The sequence below is a fragment of the Pollicipes pollicipes genome, unplaced genomic scaffold (genome assembly GCF_011947565.3).
Source record: "Pollicipes pollicipes isolate AB1234 unplaced genomic scaffold, Ppol_2.1 Scaffold_1600;HRSCAF=1878_pilon_pilon_pilon, whole genome shotgun sequence".
Classification (NCBI taxonomy): Eukaryota; Metazoa; Arthropoda; class Thecostraca; order Pollicipedomorpha; family Pollicipedidae; genus Pollicipes; species Pollicipes pollicipes.
This window is the reverse complement of record NW_023595962.1, coordinates 26,960,662-26,978,725: the sequence shown is the minus strand read 5'-3', so window position 1 is coordinate 26,978,725 and position 18,064 is coordinate 26,960,662. Positions and strand designations below refer to the sequence as shown.

Here is an 18,064-nt window from a genome sequence, read left to right as displayed (position 1 = left end):
CAGATACGCTTCTACAGGCCGGGAATCGACACCTACATCAGCTGGGATGACCCAGAGCGCTTCTCGCCCGGCTACATCGGCATCTTCACCGTGCTGCAGGGACGGTGGCGCTTTACAAAGGACATGGTGGACCTCTGGATGGGAGACTGGTCCGATGACCGCGTCTACACCATACCCAGGTGAGGCTGCTCAGAACGCTAACCCACAAACTGCTAAAAGGCGCAGTGCGAAGGGTTGTTCCAACCATGTGGTGAACCTAATGATTTCTTGTCTTTCGGGCAATACCGCGCAAGCGATTTCAGAAATTTGTGATGTAGTGCCATCGGCGAGCTTACTCGCGCGAAAAATTACAGCGTACATCGTAAATATGAATTGAAAACATAAATGGACACTCATGCTTCATCAGAGCGGGCAACCAGCTTCGAATTTCGCGAGATTTACATGCTAGGAGCAGCACTGCGCAGCATCTTCATCCAAACGACTCGGCCCAAATCAAGATCTAACGCGTCCATGCCTAGACCTGCAAAGGATCATTTGGAACCAGAGGGTTGGTGAATCTGAGCTTTGGTGCGTCTGGAATCGCTTTGATGTCTGCAGCGAGTGCTTCTGCGACCAAAGCAACGACAGACAGGGCTTCTGAACCTTGAAATAGGTCGCGCCATTTCATAACCTTACCTCCGTCGCCGTCAGGTATTCCACGTTGTTCCGCCGCGCGACGGAGCAGACCTTCTCGGTGACGTTCGACTGCCGCGCCTCCAACGACTGCAACTGGCTCGCCAGCGACACCGTCATCTGGGACCACTCACACATGTACAGCATCGTCATCGGAGGCTGGGGCAACCAGTACAGCAGGGTGCAGCGCCACACTCCCGGCGTCGGCTGGGCGACTCTGGCCTCCAAAAAAATGTCAGGTATTGTCAGCCGGAGTGAGCTGCGCAAGTTCCGAATCCGCTTCGAGCCCGGCCGGATCCGCGTGTACAGAGCCAATAGACCGAATGCGTTCCTGGACGCAACTGACCCGTCCCCGATCACCATCAACTTTCACGGTCCGCGCAGCTGCTGCGACAGCGCCGGCATGGACGTACGACTGGTCAGGTACGACCGCAGCTGGAGCTACGAGGCCGGCTACCGCTGGGCCGAGGACCTGCAGTAGCTGCTGCAGCGCGTGAACTCACAGCATCAGCCATCAGCTCTCATGAGCCACCGCTATGCCGGTTAAGAAATCAGCCGCAGCCAGGGTGGCGGGCAGGTGTATGAGCTCCTGTCCAGTGGAGGTCCGCACCCCTCCCCCCCCCCCCCCGCCACACACTTCGGGGGGAAAGTGAGCCAAATCCGGAAAGGTCTCCTGGGTGTGTATTCGATGTTGAAGCTGTGATCTCCAATATCCTCCTCAGGATCACAATGCATTCGGGAAAACTTAAGACGTACTGAACAAGAGAAGTGAATAAAAAATGTATTTGAACTGGTGGGAACGCCACCTTAGCACACCACTGTTGGTGACCTGTTCATAATGTATCACGTGACATCCTATGGGCACATACCTAATCTGTCTTAAGCGTGCCAACTCCTGTGTATTCTTGCTTTCTCTACACTCTGCCCAGTCAGTGTTCGTCATAACAAACTGGTCTGTACTTCCAGCAGTTGAAATAAATTTTGAGAATGCCGCGTAAGATCAATTTCCCCCCCACACATATATGGGAATGCGACTCCTGTCAGTGCCAACGAGCCATGCTGCATGGTCTCTTGTTCGCACATGCCAGGCCACGCTATTTTTCAAAAGCTTGCAAACGTCTCGTGCTATAGTCTATGCAAGATAAACGAGACCAATTTTCGTTGATAGTATCGGGTCGTTTCAATGTATCATTTGACCATGGATTTCATACTATTTTAAGCTCTCACGGAACGAAAAGGTCACGTTGACTTGAAATGGGTAGTCAGATTCTTCCTCGACAGACGATCGTTTAAGCGCATAATAAACGTTGATATAATCCTATCAGCCATGCTCAAATATGCTGCGCAAAAGGAAAGGTGTGGCAAGTGTCCTTCGACCAAAAGGGCTGCTGATGGAGCTTTATGAAATGGGCTATAAAGCCGGTCACCAACCAGCTCAGTCAGTTCTGACTTGGTCAGCTCTGACTTAGTCAGTCCTGACGTCTGGTGATCTGACGTGGTCAGTTCTGACGTCTGGTGATCTGACGCGGTCAGTTCTGACGTCTGGTGATCTGACGTGGTCAGTTCTGACGCTGGTGATCTGACGTGGTCAGTTCTGACGTCTGGTGATCTGACGTGGTCAGTTCTGAAGTCTGGTCGTCTGACGCGGTCAGTTCTGACGTCTGGTGATCTGACGTGGTCAGTTCTGAAGTCTGGTCGTCTGACGCGGTCAGTTCTGACGTCTGGTGATCTGACGTGGTCAGTTCTGACGTCTGGTGATCTGACGTGGTCAGTTCTGACGTCTGGTGATCTGACGTGGTCAGCTCTGACATGGTCAGTTCTGAAGTCTGGTCGTCTGACATGGTCAGTTCTGACGCTGGTGATCTGACGTGGTCAGTTCTGACGCTGGTGATCTGACGTGGTCAGTTCTGAAGTCTGGTCGTCTGACGTGGTCAGTTCTGACGTCTGGTGATCTGACGTGGTCAGTTCTGACGTCTGGTGATCTGACGTGGTCAGTTCTGACGTCTGGTGATCTGACGTGGTCAGTTCTGACGTCTGGTGATCTGACGTGGTCAGTTCTGAAGTCTGGTCGTCTGACGTGGTCAGTTCTGACGCTGGTGATCTGACGTGGTCAGTTCTGACGCTGGTCATCTGACGTGGTCAGTTCTGAAGTCTGGTCGTCTGACGTGGTCAGTTCTGACGTCTGATCGTCTGACGTGATCGTTCTGACGTCTGATCGTCTGACGTGGTCAGTTCTGACGTCTGATCGTCTGACGTGATCGTTCTGACGTTGCCTGGCCAGTTCGGCGTTGGCATAGAAAATGACAAGCGCATTTGTAATGAGCATTACTGAGCGATGTGTATTGTTCGACCATTGTGTTTTGTCTGCGTGGCGTGTGTTGCTTATAATCAAATATCGATTATGGATTCGAAATGATTATGTCCGACGCGCTGACGCCCTTGGTCTGAACAAATCCAGTACGACGTCATTCTTCATGATTTCTGAAAGAGACGTGTCAATCGCGGCCGGGGTCAAGTGTCAGAAATTAACAAACAAATTACTCACCTCCCCCGCCCCCTCCCGCTAAAGGCATTGGTACTCCCTGCAACACAATCGGCGTGGGGAAGCAATAAGGACCAGGTTCCGCCGCTCTCCATCATAGAGCAAGTCATGTTCTGTCGCGAATGTCGCTAACGCAAGGTCACTTTTGGTTTTTGCACTCTTATATTGGTTGTAGCTGTTTGATTTACTTTCTCTCGATGCATGGATAGCTGGTTCCTTTTGAGGAGTCTTCTAAAGGGCTGACAGGATTTTGTCCGTGAGGGAGAGGATTTTATGCCTGAGGTCAACTGGATTGCATGTGTTAGTTTTTCGGCAGCCTCTTCAATTTTAGCAATAGTTTCAAATTTTGAAATCAATAAGATAAACAACTGCACGCAGTGTTAGCTTATAAAACAGGTGAAGGAACGTTTGTTTTTAGATGCATGGCTTCTTGTGGTGCCTTTGTATTGTGATGAAATTAGACACGTGCATAAGGAATGAGCAATGGAGTCTCTTAATGTTAGCTGTGAAAAAAGCACAGGTGAGGGAACGAATATGTTTGTAGGCTCCTTACAGCTTCTTATTTTACCACCAAGAAGTATTTAAGGGTAAGTACGCATGCATGGCATGACAAATTTGGTGGACGTTGCAGGCTTTTGGGGAAAACTTTCCTTGCGGGGCGGATGCGAGTTTTCAAACTTGGATCCATGTACCTGGTACCATGATTGTGCGAGCAGGTGTAGGTAAGCGTATAGCTTGCTGTAGGTCCAAACCACTGCTCGTGAAGGAAATCTCCTGCAAATGTCCCAAATGCCAGAAACTTTTCTGCTGGGCTGCTAGGTCCACGAAATACCCAACGCAAACAACATACGCCACTGCGGGTGCGCGGTGGAAAGGCAGCTTAGTCGTAAGAGTTCTTAAAGGGAGCTCGGGGATCAAAAAGCAACGATGCTGGGCGAGATGAGCAGATTGCACGCATGGGTGGTGGAACGGGAGGGGGGAGATAGGGGGCTAATTCCCCCCTACTTTTCAAGATGGGGGCCAGCAATGCTAACTGCCCTTCCCCACTTTTCAAGTTTAGATTGTGTTTAGCTTACTTTTGTACCACTACAAACATGCATGCCGATTTACCTAGCTCAACAGTCATTTTACTGAAGATGCGTCGTCATTTTCGTTTACCCATTAGCCATCGCATAGTGTCACAGCAGCAAGGCCGACGCCGTGCCGTCTATGGAGACTGCAACGCCGGGTGTCGAGGATGTTGCTAAGATTTGTGAGCACCCATGTTCATAATTATTTTTCTGTACTTCATCCCGACTGAATGTAAAACATTTTAAGACAAACATGAGCTACCCGGGTCATTACCAATTTGGGGCCCCATTTCGACTTACAGTCCACGTTCAGGGGTGGTCAATATCTCTGAAGAACAGGAAACTGAAGTCTATGTGAAGATTATTGACCACCTGCGGCGATCAGAGAAACTTTGCGTCAATAACAACTCCTGCGTTGATCCGGGGCCACGTGCGCGGATCAGAAGGCCTCCTGTGTCAGGCAGGAGAACAAACTGATGTGATGCATCCCTCCGAATCGACCAGGGGATCCCGCCCCGTGTTGCCTGAATGGCAGCCGGCGGACACACCGCGATGGGACGGAATGACCCTTCAGCCGTTGAGGGGAGCAGTAATGTGTCCCAAGTGTTCTTCTCAAGGGGCCCGTTGCATGGAAGAAAAGAAGGAGTCTCCCTATTTTTGAATAGAGAGGGTCTAAATGAGTTCAAAACGAAAAAAGACACTCCAAGTTTGCCGGAATACATTTATGATTTTGCAGAATCGATTAGTGAAACAAACTACATCAAAACCGAAAGGCGTTGGCCACTGCAACTGACTCCAGGAGGCGGGCGCCATGGTAAATCTGACCGAATAGCAGTTACAGAAGCACCAAAAATAATGATTTTACCATTACCCTTCCATTTTCACCACCAGATTCCAGCTCACATCGCCGTGCCGTAGGGGTCAATCCTATCTTATCATCAGTCTAAAAATCGTGTATGTGAAATACACGCCCAGACTACCTTCTTAATGTAATATTTGATACTTTAAAGCGTACAAAAATGTTTTCCTCAGGAGCGTCATCATTGTTGTCCACAGGTTGGCCACGGCTCAGTATTGGCTGCTGGAGCCGACGTCGCATGGCCCACGGAGACTGCAATGCCTGGAGTCGAGGTTTTTGTTGCGAAGATTTGCGAGCGCGCATGTTAAATAGCAAGTTACATAACTTGCACCGCTAATCGATCATGACTGCATGTTGAAATTTCCATGCAAACACGGCTTTGCCTTATTATTGCACATTTTTTTTCACATCTCGATTTTCAATCTACATCCGCGGGATCCTTAATGTGGCTGTAAAACTCATGTAAAAGATCTGACAAAGCTTCTGGACTTCATCGGTTAAAGAATAGACCACTGAATCGGCGTAAATTAAGAGCGCCGTAGATTTATTTCATGCAGTCGCTCAACGCCTGATTTCTGCGGGTTATTGACTTCAAAACGCAAATAAAATAAATTTCGTGGTAGCTTCTGGTTTCTGTTTCTGTTCTAATTGCAAGCATGGGCGTAGGAACAGGGGTGAGGGCAGGGGGGTCACGTCCTTCCCCCCTCTTTTCAAGGTGGAGAGGCTAGCATTGTTAATTGGCCCTCGCCCCCACTTTCCAGATCAAGGTTGTGTTTAGCTTATTTTGCACAACATTTAGATATACATGCCGATTTACCCAGTCCACCAGCCATGTTCCTCAAGATGCGTCATCTTCTTCTGCTTATTGGCTATCGTTTAGTGTCACAGCCGCAGGCCGAGGCCACGCGACCTATGGAGACTGCAACACTGGGCGTTCAGGCAGCTGTTGCCATGGCCTGTGAGCCCGTGTGTTCAAAACAATATTTTATGGTTTTTTATCTGTCATAAATTTTGTCTGAATCTTACACATTTTAAGACGAACATCGATTAGCCATCTTAATGCAAGCTTAGGGCCCCATTTCATCTACAATCTACTTGCTGTTTCCGGGCGCCTATATGCCTACTTGCAAGATCATTTCGATCACGAAGGAGCTTTCAGTGCTGTTTCCGGGGGCCTATATGCCTACTTGCAGGGTCATTTCGATCGTGCAGGAGCCTTCCATGTTGTTCTTGATTTTTTTGCGGTTGCTCGGAGGGCCCTGCACTTTTCCTCCTAGCGTGTCGAAGCGCTCTTATCAATCATAGGTCTTCCACGGATTCTTTCCATTCGCAAGAAAGCCTCTGTGGGCTATAGCCAGGGCCTCACATCTTTAACCTGCCGGGGTATTCTTGGTTGCTCAGGGTTCCCTCACGTTGGTCTCGGTTAATCTACCGACACGCTCTTGTCGGGGCCCTTTCTGATAAGCTGCTCGGGCACATTCGATCGTTCGGGGGCCCTCTACATTGGGTCTTAGGTACGTCATACTTGGATGGGACCGCTCCGTTCGTTTTTTCGGCCGCACTGAATTGTTCGGGGGCTCTGTGCATTGGCTATTGGTGCTTCGATTCAGAGCCCTACGCTCCCGTCGGGGGCCATGTGATAATCTGCTTGGTATGCTTCATCTTTCGGGGGCCCTTCACAATGAGTTTTAGGTACTTCTTATTTGAACAGAGGGCCTTACGCTCTTGTCGTGGCCCCTTCTGGTAAGCTGCTTGGAAACATTCGATTGTTGGGCGGCCTCTACGTTGGGTCTTGGGTACTTTCTATTTGAATGGAGGGCCCCACGCTCTTGATAGGGGCCCTATCTGTTAGCTTACTCTGGCGCGCTTGGTCATTCGGGGACCTTCTGCGTCGTGTGATGGGCATATCATATTTGAACGGAAGGCCCCACACCCTTGTCGGCGGCCACATCTGTTAACCTGCTCGGGCACACTCGATTATTCGGGGGCCCTGCACATTGTCTTGGATAGTTCTGATTTGAATGAACGGCCTACGCTCTTGTCGGGGTCCATCTGTTTACCTCCTCGGCCACACTGAATTGTTTGTGGGCCCTGTATGTTGGGTATTGGTATTTGAATTTAGGTCCCTACACTCTTGTTGGGGGTCACCTGATTATCTGCTCGGGTACACTCCATCTTTCGGGCCCTCTGCCTTAAGGTACTTCCTATTTTATTGGAAGTCCCTTCGCTCGTGACGGGGGCTCTACATGTAGGTTAACTTGCTGGAGCACTGGCCCTGCTATCTTGTCAGTGGCGCCATCTGTTACCCGTTCGTGCACACTAGATTATTCCAGGGTCCTCCTTGTTGCGTCTTGGGTACTCCTGATTTGAATTGATGGCCCTATGTTCTTGGCAGATCCCATCTATTAAGCTGCTTGGGCTGGTGGCGTATACAGACGGGGGAAGGGGGGGGGGGAAGGCAGGGGTCCATGCCGAGAGGACCCGAAGGCTCCAAAGCAGCCCATAACCGGCCGAACGGACGCAGTTTTCTAAAAAAGGACTTCTTTGGATTTACAGACGATCAAGAACGGTTGCTGGCAAAAGTAAGGAGTTTATAAGCAACAATAATTTTTTCCTGACTGAGACGGTGTTGCTGGGGGAAAATTTTTTGACTCATTACGCTGTCGTCCGGGCCCTATATGTCTACTTGCCAGGTCAATCTGACCGCTAAAGAGCTTCCACGTTGCGCTTGATATCCTTGCATTTTTTCTCAGGGCCTAACGTTGCTTTTGGTACGCTATCTGCTTCCGTGTGCGAGCACTCTTGATCGATGCACGTTTTCCTCTAGAGACTTTTCCGTTCGCCCGAAAGGCTCTGTACGCTTTTTCCGAGGCCCCGTACACTGGAGTACACGCAGTCGCCCAGAGGCCCTTCATATTAGTCTTGGGTTTTTCCACTTGTTCGGAAGGCCTTGTAGTCTTGCTGGAACTCATACATCACAAGGTACGGAGACACGCGGTGCTCAGGGGCCCTCCGCCTTGATCGGAGGCTCTTTCCCTTTAATCTCATTTGCGGAGGATTTTCACTCTTGTCAGGGCTCTTGCAGTTAACCTGGGCGTGCACTCTTGATCGCACAGAGGCATTAGTTTATAGTTTTGGGTGATTCCCCTTTGCTCCGAGAGTTTGCTCTGTGTACATATACATCCACGCGACTTTCCCTTCCATTAGAGCTTTGCAATGCGCATAGCTTCAAACAACTGATAGGTGAAATGTGCGAGACGGATTTTCTTGGTTTTTGTTTTTGAGTTTCTTGTTTTTTTAAGTGTTTCTAAAAACGCAACGGAGTGACAGCGTTAAACAACTTTTGTTACTTATCCTGTACAGGAATGGAGTAACGAATAACGGAACTACCTTCCTAAAGTAACGGAATAGCGAGTAACGGAACTTCTTTTTATGTAGCGGTCTCTACCAACGCCGCCGTCCGTAACGACGAACCCATCCTCAACGGAATATGATCTGGTGGCTCAGAGCTGCGCTCCACGTCCAGAAGACCATCCAACGGCTGGTTTGAACGTCACATCACCGTGTTGACCGCAGCGCTTAGCAGCGATCGACTGACTCTGCACCTGGCCGTCGCCGCCGTCGCCGCGTCCCGCCGCGCCCAGTCCCTCCTCAGACAGTGGCGGAGGTCAGTCACGCCATGCGGCGCCTCCGGCTGATTATCGCCCTCCTCTGGCTGGCCGAGGCGGCGGCGGTGGACGGGTCAGCGCGTCAGGGGGCGGCCCTGCCGGTCAGGGCGTTCGCGTTCGAGCCGCTGCCGCAGAGCAACGCCGAGATGCCGCCGGGGGACGGGTCCGAGCCGGGCGGCATCAGCGAGTGCCACTGCCGCTACCTCTGCCTCAGAGATCCCGACTGCCGTGGGTACGGCTTCAGCGACACCTCGGCCGCCTGCCGACTGACCCACCTGCTGCCGACGCCGGAGAGGATGGAGGAGAGCACCGATGTCTGGCGCTGGCACGTGCGCACCGGTATCCGCCAGTTGGGCGAGCCGCGTACTACTACGAGCGACTGCTCGCTTCTGGTAGCCGACGTGATCTGCCAGGACAGCATGATAGATGATAGATGGATATGTGTGTGTGTGTGTATGGACATGTCGACAGACATCCAGTCGTATGGCCTGGCCATGTCCATTTTCAAGCGCCGGCCATGGTTTTACAGATATATTTTACCGATCAGACCCGCTGGCGACTTCGTGCCAGCGCATAGTCCGAAATCCACCCGCAGTGTGGGAGGCAGTAGTTTTATGATGTTTGCATTCCACCTGTGGTGTATTTCCAGGCGGGAACGCTTAAACCATTCGGCATTTCAATGTAAGTGTCTTATACAACGGTGAGTTTTGTCGGTCAGAAATATGCCATGTTTTTTGAAAAGTTTACTTTTCCTCCATAATTTTTGAAAGTGGTTATTGTATTTAGTCAGAAGATCGATCCAAGCATTTTCGAGAAAAAAATTATTTACACTTATCGTATTTCTCCTTTTTTCGTATTTAGTCCGAGCGGTTTGTACACAAACGGCAGGAACGAAACTCCTCGGCAAGTTTCGAGCATTGCCATCAATACTGATTTCGCTGGAAACGGCGTAGCTCCGACGATTGTGGCAGATTATAGTGGAAGACCTCGCACAGCACGAACGGACGAAGCTCACCCACCCCACATTGCAACGGAAGCAATCGTATTTATTCGAAGGGCTGGGACCAAAGAAGCCGTTACAGACGTTACAGACGACACGATTTTCGATTCGATATCAATGCAAAACAAACAGGGGCGTACTTAAAATGCGTACGCATTGCTCGGGAAGTACCTGCACCCTTTGCTAAGAATTATAACGAATACGGAGAACGCACGACCGGATCCTTCAGGGGAAAAAATAAGACACCAGCCTTGTGTGACGTCAGTAATGGCACGCTTCACCGTTATATACTCAAAATCAACACACTACACAGAGATGATCTGAGTAGCAAGCTCATTGCATCCAAGAAACAGAAACACATTCTCTGACCACGACCTGCCTGCCGACGCTTGGCCAGTACGACAGACAGTAACTGCGCCATCTGCCGGCCAGCAGGCGTCACACCTCAGCGCAACGGGGCGGGTCTGTGTGACGCCTGCTGGGAGGTGACCACGACAGGACCGGCTCAGCACCGCGGACCCCCGGGGCTGACACAGCCCCCAGCACGGTGTCAATCACGCACGGTCGCCCGGAACAGTACGCACTGCGGCCTCCGAATTCAGGAGCACACGTCCAGGGCGCCGCCGGGGTAAGGAGGGGGGGGGGGGGGGGGCAGCTTTGTCACATTGCCTTGTGTTGCTGTCTGGCTTTGGCTGTAGAATCGGCAGCCATGCACGCAACCAGTGAGAACTTGGCTTTATCTGTCATGAACTTGGCTTTATCTGAGAGCACTCTGATTGGTGTCGTAATCCCTAGTCCCTGCTATTACACGAAGCGCATGCGTTAGACGGACTGCTCAGTCATGAACTCTCGGCAACAGAGTGGCGTCTTTAGAGCGTTGATAAGGTCCTCAGCGCACTTCCCCTGGAGTGCAGCGCCTACGCCTGTCTGATTCAGGGCTCGCTCAGTCGTGGCTACAGTCCTTTCGGTCAACAATGACCATCTGAAAGCTATGGAAAGGGGACTGGCTGAGTGTTGGACAGGACCGCATGCATCTGAGAGTCAGATTTATGCCATCTGCTACTGAGACTTACTCCGTACAGGTAACTTGTTTGGAACGGTAAGCAGACGATCGGGTGTGTTTCCCGCCAAGGCCGACAGTAAGCGAACGATCAGACGTGTTTCCCACTAAGGTGGACATTAAGCAGACGATCGAGCGTGTTTCCCGCCAAGATGGGCAGTAAGTGGACGATCGAGCGTGTTTCCCTTCAAGATGGGCAGTAAGTGGACGGTCAGGCGTGTCTCCCGCCAAGGTGGCACCGTAGCTCACTCATGGCTAATGCATGCAGCTTGCCACGCAAACATGGGGTGTCACGTACACGCAGCATGGAGCGAGCATTGGGGGGATAGGGGTCGCACGCCTCTTCGCACCCACCGCTACCTATAGCCCAAGCGAACCATCGGGTGCGTTTCCCGCCAAGGTGGACAATGGGCGGAGTATCGGGCGTGTTTCCCGCCAAGGTGGACAGTGAGCGGGTGATCGGCAGGCAGAGAATGCTGGGAACGCATATATACTTGTATTCCCGGTGCTCCCCCCCCCCCCCCCTCTTTCCCTCGAGCAGATGTCCGGGCTCGGGCGGCCTCTCCAGCTGCAGCGAGGGAGGACTCTGGCCCCACCTGACGCACCCGTGTGGCCCCGCCAGATGGCGGCATGGTGGACACGGTCTGGCCCTGATTGGTTGTTGGACACGTCGCTAGATGGCAGGTTAGGTCGGCACAGGTGGCTGCTGCTCTGGGTCTGATGCGGCGTGCCTTGTGACAGTTCGAGACCTCAAGTGATTTGTACTCGAAGCCAACGGGCCTTTCGTTTTTTGGGGACCAATGGGCCCAATTTTGTGAACTTGCAAGGGGTCCCACAGCACTATCTCTGTGGATTTCATATCTGTCGTGCTTTTGACGATTACATGGCATCCATGCACATACATGTAAGTACACGTAGCACCGCACTTCCATGTCTGGTGCCAAGCATATCAATATTGCGAATGGCCGTTGGCATTGGTGTGTAACGAAGGTCACATCCTACCTCCACTGCTGTAGCAACCCTACTGATTTGACCACATTTACAAAAGAATTCGGTCTGCACTCTGACTCTGAGTGTGATAGTTGACTAAAATCTGACTGGTTTCAGCACGTTTTTAGTGGAGTCGACTTCCAATTAACTCAGGAAGCTTTTGAATGATTGCGGTTTTAACACCGAGTCATTTGAGTCCCGATTTCTTCGAGATATGGTCAGTCAACAGGCTGGCTCAGGTCTCTGACTTAAGCTAGCCTGGTAGACTCAGGTGACTGACCTAGATTAGCTTAGTTGACTCAGGGCTCTGGCTTGTTGCCCCAAAAAATGCTTCAGCATTTTGGATCCACTCATTGTGTGGGGAGTTTTGCCATTTAAGTGTTTGACCGCATTTGGCCGGCGCGCATCTGGCATCGACACATGGTAACAAAAAGGGCGATCACAGTCGATAGTACAACGCACCGACATCCAAGAACTTTTGATTCGCCCTCTGCTGCTGACGCCAGGTTTGGCCTCCCCGGGCGACCGAAGACCGACTGTGGGCCCGCCTGTCACAGGGACGGCGGACAGGCGGACGGGGACAGGGACGCCTCTCTGATCAGCAGACCCTTACCTGCTTCAGACAGCTGGCTGGCCCGCTCACCTTTATAGCCAAACCAGACGCACGCCCTGGGGCTGATCGGATGGTTCACGCACGACATAATACCTACCATGGCTTCTACGGAGACCAGAATATTCATAATATGGTCATTAAGTGACTGTGCCATAGACAGTTGCACCACGGCTGTTGAGAGAGGTGTCACTTTCCACAGTCACTTTGGAGGCTGAACAGATAAAGTTGACATCAGCTAGAAGGCTGAGCAAATAATTTCGACCGAACCTACAATTCAAGCCTTATTTCTCCCCGGACTTGAGTCGCTTTGAATAGCGTCCCTCATGTCAAAAGTTAGATAACAAATATTTGGTCGCTTCCATTTGTTCTGTTTATGCTGAGAAACAACCTCCCTTGGAAACCGATGTCAGGGTGATAAAGATGATAAAGGTTGATGATGCCATAGGTAGCGGTGTGTTTGTGATCTGTGCTACGGCTGACGTTAGGTAAGGGTACAGTGCAACGGGTGATGTTGGGTCAGGGTACGGTGCTACGGGTGATGTTGGGTCAGGGTGCGGTGCTACGGGTGATGTTGGGTCAGGGCACGGTGCTACGGGTAATGGGTGGTTTAGGGTACGGCGTTACAAATGGGCTGCTTAGTTTACGGTACTGCGGTGAATGAGCGGATAAGGGTATGGTGTTACGTGTAATGGGTTGATTTGGGCACGGTGCTGCAGGTTGCAGGCGGGTTTGGGTGTGGTGCTGTGGGTGGCAGGAGGGTCAGCGTACGGATACAGAGGGAAACCTACACGACGCCACCTGCTTGTCCTCCTCGCACCCGCTGCGTATATGGTGCGGTTTGATATCTTCCGTTTTCTCGCCTGCTTCGGAGACAATAAGGTGGCGGCCGGCGCGGCTGCGGGCGCAGCGGCTGCCATCAGCCCCGCAGACCGCCACACAGCTGACCTTCCGCCAGTTCTGGAGGAATGTTTTGATGCCAGACTGCACCGGCCCAGCAGTCGCTCGGGGAGTCGGATCGTCCCAGCCGAGCCGTGGCGATGTGTGGTAGTCACGTAATGTGTGGTGCTGTAATATGACTTGAGAGATATGCGTCCGTGGGGCGGTGAGAGCGTGTCTAAGTTAGTTGCGGAGCCCAGGCGAAAAAGCGGTCGCTATCAAAGATATTGGCACGTGGGAGCGTCTTTACAGTCCGGTCTGAGGGGAGGGGCCGCTCCCCTTCAGTGACCACTCTGACTCCGTTCCTGAGCTAAGTCTATCGGATCGTACATAAACATTACACTCACGACTGCCGCGCGTGGTCTGGTTAACAACATTCTAAAAAGCATGTCAGCCTCGCACCTATGTTGCATGTAAAACTGGCTTAAGGAAATCGTGCATCAGAAAATATGATGATTCTCAATATCGTGAACGCAAAGAGGCCCCTGTCTGCCGTAAAGGGCCGCCAATGACAACAGGGAAGAAGAAAGACTACTTTCAAGAGCTGTCACAAAAAACGAGAGGAGGCGCGGGATCCCGCATCACTGCATAACATTAGGTAGAGCGATTGGGTCATCCAAAGGTCAGTATGAACTCAATCAATCCATCAATCTTAGTATGGAGTGTACACAAAGTATATAATAAACACAAACACTTCGATTGAAGTAAAAATATAAAAAACGGGGACCCGGCGAGGGAGGTAAAGGATCAGTGAGTGTAGCAACGTACCAGGGAGTGTGGTTACTGACCCAGCGAGGGCGGTAATGGACCTGGCGGGGGCGGTAACGGGCCCGACGAGGTTGGTAACAGATCGGGGAGTGTGGTAACGGACGCGCCGAGGCCGGTAACGGACCGGGGAGTGTGGTGACTGACACGGTGAGGGTGGTAACGGACCCGGCGAGGTTGGTAACGGACCAGGGAGTGTGGTGGTGGCGACTGACCCAGCGAGGTTGGTAAGAGACCAGGGAGTGTGGTGACGGACCCAGCGAGGGCGGTAACAGACCAGGGAGTGTGGTGGTGGCAACTGACCCAGCGAGGTTGGTAACGGACCAGGGAGTGTGGTGACGGACCCAGCGAGGGCGGTAACAGACCAGGGAGTGTGGTGGTGGCAACTGACCCAGCGAGGTTGGTAACGGACCAGGGAGTGTGGTGACGGACCCAGCGAGGGCGGTAACAGACCAGGGAGTGTGGTGGTGGCGACTGACCCAGCGAGGTTGGTAACGGACCAGGGAGTGTGGTGACGGACCCAGCGAGGGCGGTAACAGACTAGGGAGTGTGGTGGTGGCGACTGACCCAGCGAGGTTGGTAACGGACCAGGGAGTGTGGTGACGGACCCAGCGATGGGCGGTAACAGACCAGGGAGTGTGGTGGTGGCGACTGACCCAGCGAGGTTGGTAAGAGATCAGGGGGTGTGGTGACGGACCCAGCGAGGGCGGTAACAGACCAGGGAGTGTGGTGGTGGCGACTGACCCAGCGAGGTTGGTAACGGACCAGGGAGTGTGGTGACGGACCCAGCGAGGGCGGTAACAGACCAGGGAGTGTGGTGGTGGCGACTGACCCAGCGAGGTTGGTAACGGACCGGGGAGTGTGGTAACGGACCTGGCAGGGTGGTAACTGATCCGGCGGGGTGGTAACGGACCCGGCGGGGATGGTAACGGACCCGGCGGGAATGGGAACGGACCAGCAAGTGTCGTAACTGACCCGGCGAGGGTGGCAACAGACCCGGTGGGGGCGGTACGACCACCGCGGCGCCTCACTGCACAGGACGGACGCCGTCCTAACTGGCGCGGGACATGCGGAGCAATACGTCGCGGTCGCCACAGCAAGACGGTGATAATACGGCCTCGAGGTGGCGTGCAGGTCGACTCGGAACGCCGTAACGAGCCGGGCTCATCCGGTTCTGGCCCCACCTCTCCTATGGGCGCGCCACGGTCTTGGTAAGGGCGGGCAGGGTTGACAAAGGGTCTCCTAGTGGTCAGGCCCCCCACCCAAAAAAAGAAGAAAGTAGAACTTTGCATATGGCGCATTTAGTGTCGAGGAGCACACGGTTTTCGTTGACTTTCTCCTCCTCAATATTCTTCATTTGGAACAGAACCCAGATGCTACCTGAAAATGTAATTTGGGTCGTAGTTTGAACTGAATAAACCGAATGAAGCAGATGACTGCACAGAAAAAAACCCCATTGGTGATATCTATTCTACAATGGTTAAGTGAATTATTTCTAAATCGATTGATCTCAGAGGTGCAGGATTTGTTCTGGGTACTGGGTACTGGGTATTGAAGACCCTTGGACACTGAACGTCTCCAATGTGGTCAAACATCCGTAGTAACATGATTAACCCACATTGTTTTTGACACACTCTAACTTTGTTTAGAATCGATTTGTGACAAAAATTACTTCGCATATTCTTGGACACGCGACCTTGCAATTCTAAAAGAAAAAACACGACGCCCGACGTTGCAAACTCCATAGGCCACGCGGTGCTGGGCCCTTGGCTAACGCTGAGCGGGGGCCAACGGGCGGTCGAAAATGATCGCACGTCTCAGACAGGGATGCTTTTGAACGCCTTATCAGGGGCGAATTCAGAAGGGATGACCACGGGGCCACGATCCCCTTGAGCCTCGAAGGGGCCATAGGCTCCGAGGGGCCCGTAGTTGAATGAACAGGTGCAGTTTTTAAATACAAAACGCAAAAAATTGGACATCTTTGGATTTCCAGGCGAGCAAGAGCAGTTGCAAGCGAAAGTGCGCGGCCCACAAGAAGAAGATAAAAATCCTCGATGTCTGGAAAAGTTGCTTGCTGGGAATTGTAGGCCTTATCTTGCTGTCCTGGGGGCTCCATGCTGTTTCCGGGAGCATATATTCCTACTTGTAGGGTCATTCCGATCGTAAAAGAGCATTTTACGCTGTTTCCGGGGGCCTATATGCCTACTTGCAGGATCATTCCGATCGTGAAGGAGCCTTCCATGCTGTTTCCGGGGGCCTATATGCCTACTTGCAGGGTCATTTCGATCGTGCAGGAGTCTTCCATGTTGTTCTTGATTTCTTTGCGTTTGCTCGGAGGGCCCTGCACTTTTCCTTCTAGCGTGTCGAAGCGCTCTTATCAGTCAGAGGTCTTCAACGGATTCTTTCCATTCGCAAGAAAGCCTCTGTGGGCTATAGCCAGGGCCTCACATCTTTAACCTGGCGGGGTATTCTTGGTTGCTCAGGGTTCCCTCACGTTGGTCTCGGTTAATCTACCGACACGCTCTTGTCGGGGCCCTTTCTGATAAGCTGCTCCGGCACATTCGATCGTTCGGGGGCCCTCTACATTGGGTCTTAGGTACGTCATACTTGAATGGGACCGCTCCGTTCGTTTTCGTTTTTTCGGCCGCACTGAATTGTTCGGGGGCTCTGTGCATTGGCTATTGGTGCTTCGATTCAGAGCCCTACGCTCCCGTCGGCGGCCATGTGATAATCTGCTTGGTATGCTTCATCTTTCGGGGGCCCTCCACAATGAGTTTAAGGTACTTCTTATTTGAACGGAGGGCCTTACGCTCTTGTCGTGGCCGCTTATGATAAGCTGTTTGGAAACATTCGATTGTTGGGCGGCCTCTACGTTGGGTCTTGGGTACTTTCTATTTGAATGGAGGACCCCACGCTCTTGATAGGGACCTATCTGTTAGCTTACTCTAGCGCACTTGGTCATTCGGGGACTCTATGCGTCGTGTGAAAGGCATATCACATTTGAACGGACGGCCCTACGCCCTTGTCAGCGGCCCCATCTGTTTACCTGCTCGGGCACACTCGATTATTCGGGGGCCCTGCACATTGTGTCTTGGGTAGTTCTGATTTGAATGAACGGCCTACGCTCTTGTCGGGGTCCATCTGTTTACCTCCTCGGCCACACTGAATTGTTTGGGGGCCCTGTATGTTGGGTATTGGTATTTGAATTTAGGTCCCTACACTCTTGTTGGGGGTCACCTGATAATCTGCTCGGGTACACTCCATCTTTCGGGGGCCCTCTGCCTTAAGGTAATTCCTATTTTGATGGAGGTCCTTTCGCTCTCGGGGTCTCTATATGTAGGTTAACCTGCTGGAGCACTGGCCCTGCTATCTTGTCAGTGGCGCCATCTGTTACCCGTTCGTGCACACTAGATTATTCCAGGGTCCTCCTTGTTGCGTCTTGGGTACTCCTTACTTGAATTGATGGCCCTATGTTCTTGGCGGATCTCATCTATTAAGCTGCTCGGGCTGGTGGCGGATACAGACGGGGGGGGGGGGGAAAGGCAGGGGTTCATGCCGAACGGACCCGAAAGCTCCAAAGCAGCCCATAACCGGCCGAACAGACGCAGTTTTCTAAAAAAGGACTGCTTTGGATCTACAGACGACCAAGAACGGTTGCTGGCAAAAGTAAAGAGTTCATAAGCAATGTTCATTTTTTGCTGACTGAGACGGTGCCGCTTTGGGTAAATCTTGACTCATTACGCTGTTCAGAGGCATTACGCTGTTGCCCGGACCCTATATGTCTACTTGCCAGGTCAATCTGATCGCTAAGGAGCTTCCACGTTACCCTTGATATCCTTGCGTTTGCTCGCGGGGCCTAACGCTGCTTTTGGTACGCTATCTGCTTCCG

At 52.1% G+C, this 18,064-nt stretch overlaps 1 protein-coding gene across 1 annotated transcript; it reads left to right on the top strand.

Annotated features, from left to right (window-relative positions):
* Positions 1-99: 99 nt before the first annotated feature.
* On the top strand, positions 100-1,554 carry LOC119091968 (uncharacterized). Its single transcript, XM_037214913.1, has 2 exons — positions 100-179; positions 691-1,554. The coding sequence occupies exons 1-2, from the start codon at positions 124-126 to the stop codon at positions 1,151-1,153; spliced, it is 519 nt and encodes a 172-aa protein (XP_037070808.1). The 5' UTR covers positions 100-123; the 3' UTR covers positions 1,154-1,554.
* Positions 1,555-18,064: the final 16,510 nt, after the last annotated feature.

Coding starts and splice junctions, on each gene's coding strand:
- LOC119091968 (XM_037214913.1), top strand. CDS start 124: ATGGTGGACCTCTGGATGGGAGACTGGTCCGATGACCGCGTCTACACC. Junction 180..690: donor CGCGTCTACACCATACCCAG/GTGAGGCTGCTC, acceptor CGTCGCCGTCAG/GTATTCCACGTTGTTCCGCC.